The sequence below is a fragment of the Micropterus salmoides genome, unplaced genomic scaffold, assembly GCF_014851395.1.
Source record: "Micropterus salmoides isolate LMB-PRFRI ecotype aquatic unplaced genomic scaffold, ASM1485139v1 Ms_hic_scaffold_20, whole genome shotgun sequence".
NCBI lineage: Eukaryota > Metazoa > Chordata > Actinopteri > Centrarchiformes > Centrarchidae > Micropterus > Micropterus salmoides.
In genome coordinates this window covers 31,208,181-31,218,301 of record NW_024041151.1, presented here as the reverse complement: position 1 = coordinate 31,218,301, position 10,121 = coordinate 31,208,181, and the positions used below count along the sequence as shown (strand labels likewise).

Below are 10,121 nucleotides of genomic sequence, written 5' to 3'. Positions count from 1 at the left end.
AAACTTTATTGATAAACTCCACAAATGGCACAGTGTCTCCTGTGGCTTTATTGATGATTGTTCAGCTGGCTGGCTACGGAGTTAGTGAGACCAGTGACAGCCACTTGGTCTCACTACAGATAGAATTGTTTGACTTATGATTGAAATATAGTTTCTTAGGCAACATGTGATGCATTTTTTCCTTTCTAATTTCAAACCACTATGGTAATACAGCTAGCTAAACATTGGCTCACTTGGGTGGGGTGGGTTGTAACACTTCTTTAAAAAGTGTTTCAACCATCCATGATACATAAAACTAGGTACTTTCTTGATTTTAATATTGCCCTATGCAGTCTGGGCCCACCAAGCCAGCACTCCAGGGTTACCAACATTAATTTTCCAGCACTGTGACCAGTACTCCCCATTCACATGTTGCCATATGTATTGTCACTCGACCTTTTCCATACTCTCTGCCGGTGGAGAGGGTCGAAAAGTGTATGGGCAGCTGAGAAGTGCCTGTGTGCAAGAAAAAGTCTCGGTACCCCAAACAGTAAAATATAGAAGTGCTGGTATACGTGGGTGCTTTGTATAAACATTTGAGAACTCTAGCTAAACAATTCAGTGAGTTATAGTTACTGAAGCAAAAAGTGTTACAACCATACCCGGTCTCCCCTAATATAACAACTGCCATTAAAAACAGTATTAAATGAATAATATAAATTAAATTAATAAAAAATTGGGGACTGCAACGGTACCTAAGCTGTGTTATGGGGAGGAGATAAAAAACAAAGCTGAAAATTTGGATAGGCTGTTGGACACGGGCTAGGGCCTGGGATAGTCTACCAGAAACATACAATTCCACTTCTAAAAATGTCATAGAAAAATAGATGTTATTCTTGAATCTGAACATTGAGTCATATGGAAGACACTTTAAACTATGGGAAACGCATATTGTGCCATTTCAGTATGTTTTTATTCTTCAATAAAATACATTTTTAAAAGCGTTTCACTCCTAAATATTTGTCACAGACAAATTTGTATATGTTAGAATGGTTTTTATAATGAATTATTTTGACACAAATAGTATTTTCTTATTGATTACATTTCCCTGATTCTATCTAACATTGTATTATAATTTCTTCAAGAAATATATGCAATGTTTTGGTCAAATGTAGTGAATGGAAAGCACAGAATAAATACCAGGCACTCATATATTTGTAAAAAAAAACAGTTATGTTCAGCCAGTGACATATAATAATGACATATAAGTCATAAGAAAATGACTGACAACTGAGACCAAAGATATCTTTAATTCAATAGATATAGCATAGTAGTTTTTCAGTTTAGTTTAGAAAAGGCTTTCTTGAAACAGTTGACAAAACAGTTTACCACTAGATCCACTGTGCTTTCATTCATTTCACATGATCTTCATCAGCAAATACTGTAGGGTTTACCAGCTGCCTTAAAATTAAAGATATTAAAATGATACATTAAGGATGAAAATTATCATTTAGATTTAAATGAGAGAACCATAATTCTTTGACAACTGGCAAAATCAATTTGCTGATGAGGATCATATGATCAAAAGCACTAAACTGAACAGCTACTTAATGGATGTTGAGGTGAGATTGTTTTGTCAACCTAATCAAACAAGTTTTAACACTAAGCCAAAGTGAAGTATATTTGGATCCTGCAAGTGTCCTGGGTCTTGTATTCTGGACTAGCTATCAGATTTTATTTTTTTCCTTTGCAGACATTAAAGCTGCACTAATGAATATTTATACACATATATAATATTGGATCAAATTATCATGTGTAATGTTAAATATATCACTCATATTGACAAACCCTCAGAGAATTATCACGGAACTCTGCTGTTCCGCTATGCTATAGGCTATGAGTCCTTTTTCTCTTAGCTCATTGTTTTATCGCTATGCCCCACAAAGTCCACTATCATCAACATAGTGTTGTACTCATAATTATTAGTCATTATTATTCAAATCTAATATATATATATTTACAGTATATACAATAAACAAAGTGCAATCTCAAAAGCAGTGCTACATACCGGTAGGTAAAGAGGGACCACATTCAAAACTTGAACTATGAGCATAAAAAGCTTAAAATTTATAGTGTAATGTCTATTTATTCAAATAATGTTTTAGTATGGCATGTGTTAAATACATATTATTTATTGTAAAGGTAATAAAAAGGAACAATGGCATTCATTTGTAAGGCCGTGTCAAAGGGCGGTCACGTCCTGTCACACAAGACTGGGCCTGACGGTCAGCCATTTTAACTGCCATTGCTCAGCCTATTAATAGGCAACCAGCAAAATTGTTAGCATGCAAGCAAGGAATTTTAATATATATAGGCATATTGCACACTTTTTATATACTGTTTTATGTGAACTTGAGGCACAAAAACAAGGTGACATGGTCATGTTTTTAATCAATTGATGGTAATGATAACTAATTTTTTTTAAATAATTGTGTTGTTTTTTTAAATTAACAGTTTTTATCATAAAAAAACTATGAAAGCTGTAACTCAAATTTGGCTCTGGACAGTCCAATTTTCAGAATTTGTAGTTTTCAAAAGTATTTTTGCTAAAGAAAAAACATCTGAGACCCTAATACATGACAAATTACTTTACCGAACAACTGTCAGAAATCAACCATCTAGTCAGTTTTAGACATTTTTGGATTATACACGTTTTATGTACTGTAACAATTCCAGGACAGATAATGTACACTTCTGGTAGAATGTCCCGCCCACATTTGAGGCCTGTGCAGGGCTCTAATTTTTCCAACTAGGCTCCACCCTCTATGTTCAATGTAGATTTACAGATTTTTCACTGACATGGAAGTCAGAATAACGAGTTGAATTTTATGGTGGAAAGATGTTCCTCTAAGGTTTAAATTGTCCTCAACTGCAACCTTTTTTCTGTCAATTTCTAACACTGTGGGGCAGAGCAAGATATTTCAGGAACTAATTGACAGGTTGCCTTAACATTTGCTCTGGATGTTCATGGTACCTAGAGAGTTTGCTGCAGTTTCAGCCAAAACATGTTCATTATGACTGTTGACTTTCTTGTAGTTCTCCGTCAAAATAAAAACAGAATAATATATGACCACCACCTACGAAGAGGTGAGGTCCTGAAATGTTCTCAGCAATCAGTTCTTCTTCTGTAGAACCACAACTGGCACTATAATAACAATAAGTACAGCACAAACAGACAAAATAATTGCAGAAAGAATCATACAAAGTCTTTTTCTTCTGTGTTCTGCCTCTTTCTTCTTCAGTAAAGAGTCAAAGCCTGGTGTGTATAGGTCCTCGAGCCAAAAATCCAGATCTTTAGGAGTCTTCTCTTCCTCCTGCAAAGAAAATGAAAATAGGCTTAACTATGAAACATCACCATGTACAAATATGCCCTGTGCTTTTTGTTGTTGTGTAATACCTATACTAACTGATATGTGTTATTTTGTAACCTACCTGTTCCATTTATTCTCGTAATCAAAACTGAAGTTTGGGAAAGCCATTAGTCAACTGAACTGTGATCAACTGTAATTTAAAACTTTACTTTACAGTTACTTTACAGTTTACTTTTATGGCAGTTAGTTTCCACATTTCCAATGACAAGGATGTGTCCAGAGCAAGGACCGGTCTAGGTTATATGCATGGCCTGAAATTTCTTTTTGGATTATCAATCAGAATGGCTACTATATTTTCAAATAATTTTTCACTAGTAACAGTTTTCTTGAAAATTTGAGCCCCATATGGTTTGACCATGTACTGGATGTAGGATGGGCCTGAGGCATTCGCAGCACAGTAGGCAAGAACTAGTGTCAATCAGATTCGAGCAGCTGGAAGAGTGGTGTAGTGTGGGAGAACTTGGGTAGGTTGAAGACTAGCCGAGCTGCTGCATTCTTGATCAGCTGTAGAGGTCAGATAGCAAATTCAGGCAGACCAGACAGGAGCGAGTTGCAGAAATCTCCATCTTATTTTGATCCTCCTGACCATTCATGTGGAACATGAAAGTGCAGGATTGGGTTGTCACAACAATGTTGACAGCAAAAGAAAGCTGGCCATCCTGTGTCACACCCAGGTTCTTTGCAGTGACTAATAATAATAACAATAACAGAATGGAGTGACTTGTGGTAAAGAGAAAAGTGGAGGGGACCCAGAACAGGGGAGCTTAACAAACCAGTGGCACCCTGTCTGCAAGTGGGTCTGGATGTGTGGGTGAAGTAGTAGGCTGAGGAGAGGGCTGCAGAGGTATTCTCAGTTGTGATCTAAGTCTCAGTTGTCCTTTTTAAACCCATAATACTGCTGTAAAAAAGACCCATCATTAGAACAACTATGCTTTTTTACATTGAATTGCATAATGTTAGCCCAGTCACTGAACAACGCTGGCATAATGTAACACAACAGCATTAGCTAGTCTAGTGTGACGACATATGAGTCATCACACATAGATATTGGTCGAAACAACATTGCTTTGTAAATAATAATAATCGCAGGAGAACTGCTGTAAGCTGCTACCCTTCTTGTTCTTTGAATAGTTAGCTGCTTTTTAAATCCCCTGATGGTGGGTCACACACATAGCACCTATTCGAAATATACCGGAGTAAAAAGCTGGAGGCTAACATGCTGCAGTTAGATGACTATGGCTAGGAGGCTGAATGCTAGCAGACTAGAGCAGTTGTCAATTCCCCTGCAGTTCCAACTAGTACCTAGAGGAAATTTCTATCCGAGTGCCATTGTCAGAACTCTTTGTGCTCTATGCTGGAGGTGCAATAGTTCACCAGGGACTGAATGGTGTAAATCACCTCGTTCAGGCATCTGGTGGACAGCTTGAGGACGGTAGGTCGGGTGAGTTGGGGCAAGAGACAGAATAAATGTAGAGGGCTGGGGATGAGTGTGAGGCTGCAGGAAGGGACTGAGAGGCAAACTGTGACAAAAACAGCACACAATTAGACTAAATCAGAATCCTCAAAAAACTAAGCACATGGAAGTTAAGTGCAGCCAACCTTGAGATCATCACTGCCCACAGCATCTTCCAACCACCCAGTCAGTCCAGCTGGAGAACTGGAGCACTGCAAGCGCTGCGATCGCCCCAGGAAGAGGGGGAAGAGAGCCACGATAAAAGCTAAGATAACCCAGCTTGGACCTAAGTATATACCACTACCCAGCCTACTTTTGGCTAATGTCCGGTCCATAGACTGTAAAAATAAGGTGGACGTAGCCCGCTGAGGCAAAGAGGAGACATCAAGACAGACCTCAACACCAAAAATATGTTGCAAGCAACCCAGACTGTCACAGGCTACAAAAGCAACACATGTGAGGCCAAATTGCCAGATGAGCTTAACACATTTATACTCACTTTGATCTCCTCAAATGTTTTTAATTTACTTAGGTGAAATTGAAGCGTAGTAATGTAGGTCCTCCTTCACTGAATGCATGCATGCTCCCGTGGCCATGGGTATACTCCCTGTCGGAGGGTAATTACCCTAGCACGACAGCGGCAGCATCATTGGTGTGAAAAGGTTTAGTCAACCTTGCAAAGTGAAGCATTGTGGTTCCTTGCAAATCTATGCCTTTATAATTTCAGTTTTTTTCCCGCACATTTATGACTTTAATCTCTCTGACTATTACCCCCCTCTCCTTCATATTTTTCCAAACCAATTCTGTCATTCATTTATATCCTGCTACACAGAAACATGTTTGCTTCCCTTCTGTATTTTTGATTCTTCATCTTTAGGTTTTCAGAGAGGTTTTTGTAATAGCTTTTAGCTTCCTCACACAACACTCCCGCACAAGCTTTTGTTTTACGTTAAATTAATGTATTTTTGAGTACATGTTGGTAAAAGTGTCTTTGTATATTTGTGAGTGTCTGTGTACAGATCATATTTGTATAACTGTATTTATTTTATGCAAACACATAAATAAATAGCATAATAACAATTATTCATTCTATGTATTTTATCGACTGATTGATCACATTTGCATTTCTGGGGCTCCATTAACTTAACTTAGTTTGGGGGCCTGAGGCTAACATTTACTGTTGGGCCCCTATTGACAATCCACCCAGTAATTAATTATCATAAGTGACATGAGGTGAACCTGGAGTGTTTGCGGTCCCTGGGGGTCAGTTCTTAATTCAGCCTTGAGTCCATGTAGCAGTGCCTCAGTAGTGGCTCTCTTACAATAATAACCAGTTTTGCGTGTATGAAGGCAGAGTAGCACCTTTGTTCCTAACATTCTGAAATCAAATTAACAGTCTACACAGTGTATCCCTTCGTCTATCCAGCTGCACCCATCCATCCCCCAAACACACATTCATCCTCAATCATCCACAGCCTCTCTTCCTCTTCACAAATTACCTTTAAATAATCGGCAAGGTTGCTGTGGATTGTTTGCGTGTCATACTCCTTGACAGTCCAGGAAGGCTTGGACTTCTTGTTGTCCACTGCTTCCATCGATCTTATGTCCATGTACAGAGGGTTCCTTTTAATGTTGGACTTCAGAGTGACTGGAGTGATGTGCTTCTCCAGGTATCTGTCCACAAACACCACAGGAGTGCCCTCTGGGGATGGAGGAGACCTGCTTTGAGTATTTATCCTTTGCTCCCTCTGTGTAGAACAAGGAGGCAGGGATTTGTTCTCACCACATCCAGCTTAAGCTTTCAACACTTTCTATAGGGTAGATGACAGTAAGCTTATAGCATTTTTTTGTTTTCTTTAGCCATAGGCCATGTATTTCAAAAATAATTGCACATTTCTACTTTAAGAAAAAGCCCTCTTTTCTGCTTGAGAACTCTCTTTGACTCATCTTTTCTCATCCCTCCTCATCTTTTGCATAACTTCTCTCTGTATCTCATATTTATAATGTTGAAAATGCCCTGAATTATTCAATAATTCCCACAATTACACCTCAGCCTTACTTTAGTTCTTCTTTCTGGTCTCTACAGCTTTTTACATGCTAGTTGTGTGATCATATTGTTCACCTTGTTATATCACTTTTTAAGTACTTAATTCATGGTTCTGATGATGTTGCTGTGATTAAGAATTCTGCCTTAAGCACACTTGTCAGTTTCATGATTGCTGATGATAGGCAAAGTGGTCAGGTAACCCAAAGAGAGCCAGACTACATTGAACATGCTTTGTGATATGGGCCCCTGATGTGAAAGTGACCTTAGTTAAAGGTGGGGTAAGCAATTCTGGAGAAATCCAACACCATGAAAAATACCATGATAGAGAGCGAATGACACAGCAAGTACTGAAACTAACATTTGCTAAGTTGTGGGTCAGCAAACAGCTGTTACAGTTGCTGCTGCAACATGAAGCTAACACGTAGAGAGGGAAAACGGTCCCAGAGCCAGCAAAAGAGCAAACATGACAACAACAGCATGTCTTGGTGAACTAGAAAGTACCTGAACGTCTGTGAGTGAGTCATTTAACGTTACTAACTGGAATAGTGTTGTGTGGCGGGGTGAGAGCCACTTTGTTTGTTTCCCATTTACAGAACCAGGGTTGAGGACAAACATTGCAGATTCACTGAATTTAACAAAAAGACGTGTTTTGGATTAGAACTGCTTATTCCTCCTTCAATAGTATACTTTAGTTGTGCAAATTCCCTAACAAATTTGCTGAATTACTGAAATTACCACAGTCTAAAGCTGATGATACACAGAGCAACTTTTAGAGCAATGTTGCCGTCAATGGTAATGAGTAAAGATTACTACCGTAATCCCCTTCCCCCATCACTCCGCCACCCGCCCCGCACCGCCACTATCTGTTCAAAACATAGTTAGACTTGCCACCAGCAAGACTGCCCAGCAACATTGCTCAAAAAGTTGCCCCGTGTATCATCAGCTTAGGATAGATGGTGTGGTATGTCGGACAGAATGTAAAGCCCAACAGAAGAAACTTTTGATTTTAGACTATATAAACTTTATTTCACTTAACTTTATATGTAATTTTCCTTGACTAACAGCTGTTCTGTTGTTACTTTCCTGTTCACAAAACGTCAGGATTCTCAATCAAACATTAGTTATACTCATGTCCCATGGTTTCTGATAAATACTGAATGCTGCACTGTCCTGTTCTCCTGTTTCAAGCCACGATCTCCTCACGGCTCCAGATTATGAAGATGATCTTTGCTGGAAGATCATTCACGCAGACTAAATGCACAGAAATGAACATAGAGTAAAAAGGAATGGATGGTAAATAAGCTGTACTTCTCTAGTCTTCCGACCACTTAAAGCACTACATTCACTCTACCTCCCGAGCAACGTCTGCCCTGAGAGTAGCTTTGACATTGTCCATACCTGGGAGTAGACCCTGTTCTGCCAATGTCTCTGACTGGTCATGACTGCCCCGACCTGGAACATGCCGTGTGTTGCCGGCAGCATCCCAACGTCCAGTTGGAGGAACTTCTCTGGGTGGTTGTTGTTTGGCAGAACAGAGATGTCCATCCTGGCTCTCTCTCACTGACTGCATTACCTGCCGGCAGTCTGGCTGGGTGCACATGCTCACTACATCTTGCAAGCTCTGTAATAATTTATGAAGAGCAATTTATTTATGAGCCTGTATCACTTGCAGGTGTGTGTAACCCAACCTGACCATTAAGAGCCCGATGCTGAGAACAGTGTCAGAGGAGAGAGAGAGAGAGAAAGAGAGAAGTGGAGATCTGGTGCTTTAGTTTACGTAATCTGCAAAGTCATCAATTGATTTTTAATTAGGGCTGGGCAATAAAACAACTATCACAATATAATTTTCCTCAGTAATAATGAGAAATGTTCAATGAATGTTTGATTTCATTCATTTGAATCACGAACGAATTAGCACTTGATTTTTCTATTAAGATATTTATTTTGTTGAAGAAAAGGTACTGAAAAAAGAGAATATTATCAGGAGGTTAATCCATAATAAAAAATAATGATTAGGAACAACCTTATATAAAATAATTAAAATTAGCTCCACACTCAACCAGCTACAACAGTAAAATGCTGCTTACACAAGGATGCATGTGAAATTATACTCTAATGCTATAATATTTTACTGTATAACATTAACAGGGACGTCTGTGAAGTACCTCAGTCATCAAGGTCATAATTATCCAAGAAAAGTTAAAGTCAGTAGCTACTGGAATTGGCTGAAAATACTTGAAGACTTTTCTTCAACGGAATCCAGTTGTTATTGTTATTGATTGTCCTTCCTTGTATTACAGTTTCTCTCAATTCCATTTTTCTAAAAGCACACCCATTTCCCTAAACTCTACACACAAATCCCTTCATTTGTCATTGCCTACACCATGTGGTCATTGAGAAAGCACTAATATTCAATATTGTTCACTTAAGTCAGCACAGGTTGACCTCAGTTAGCACACACCTACCCAGGTGGAAACACAAACAGTCAAAATTGATAACACACCAATCAGAACCTTCATTAGATAAAAGGGCCAGAGTCAGTTCATTCAGATTTGGAGAAATGGATCCAGAGAAATCTGAAGGAAGACTCAAAGGACACCAGAGAGGAGGAGGAGGAAGATGAGGAGGAGGTGAAGGAAGAGAAACAGTAGGAGCTGGAGGAGGAGGAGGGAGGAGGTGGAGAAGAAGGTGGAGGAGGTAGAGGGAAGAGGAGTAGGGAGGAGGAGGGAAAGGAGGAGGAGGTGGAGAACGAGAATCTCTGGCCTGTCCCAGACCAAAGACAGGATGCTGGGGCAGAATAATTTGTTGTTTGGTGTGTTGAACTGTACAGTACACTAAGGAATAAAATATGTGCATTTGTAATTTCTTTTGTTATGTCCATCATGTGAAAAGTTTTTGAGGGGGAGAACCACAAGCAACATTACTAATAACCATTTTTTGTAGTATTGTTTTGAATTTATCCCACCAGCTTGTAAGACTGTGTTGTAGTGTGTGTGTGTGTGTGTGTGTGTGTGTGTGTGTGTGTTTTTGAGGGCTTGTGTGTTATGTCTGGGGGCAAAGAAAAAATCTTTCAGCAAGATTGAATGGTTTTGAGTGGAGAGCTTCATTTCCCCCTAGGATGTTTGGGGAATTAGCTGAGAAGTTGTGGATTTGTGTTTCGAGTTTTGATAAAAAGAGGCATAATTTCAAGAAATGTGTCTAAGCAATCGAC

At 39.1% G+C, this 10,121-nt stretch overlaps 1 protein-coding gene across 1 annotated transcript; it reads right to left on the bottom strand.

Annotated features, from left to right (window-relative positions):
• Nucleotides 1-2,617: 2,617 nt before the first annotated feature.
• LOC119915164 (major intrinsically disordered NOTCH2-binding receptor 1-like homolog) lies at nt 2,618-8,508 on the bottom strand. Its single transcript, XM_038734764.1, has 3 exons — nt 8,309-8,508; nt 6,363-6,611; nt 2,618-3,350 (listed from the first exon to the last, which is right to left on the bottom strand). Exons 1-3 carry the CDS (start codon nt 8,453-8,455, stop codon nt 3,153-3,155), a joined length of 594 nt encoding a protein of 197 aa, XP_038590692.1. The 5' UTR covers nt 8,456-8,508; the 3' UTR covers nt 2,618-3,152.
• Nucleotides 8,509-10,121: the final 1,613 nt, after the last annotated feature.

What these genes read in the sequence shown, in the direction of transcription:
- LOC119915164 (XM_038734764.1), bottom strand. Translation starts at nt 8,455, where the DNA reads ATGGACATCTCTGTTCTGCCAAACAACAACCACCCAGAGAAGTTCCTC. An exon ending in AGAACAGGGTCTACTCCCAG is followed by an intron (nt 6,612 to 8,308) that starts GTATGGACAATG and finishes TGTTCTACACAG; the next exon opens with AGGGAGCAAAGGATAAATAC. An exon ending in ACCTTGCCGATTATTTAAAG is followed by an intron (nt 3,351 to 6,362) that starts GTAATTTGTGAA and finishes TCTTTGCAGGAG; the next exon opens with GAAGAGAAGACTCCTAAAGA.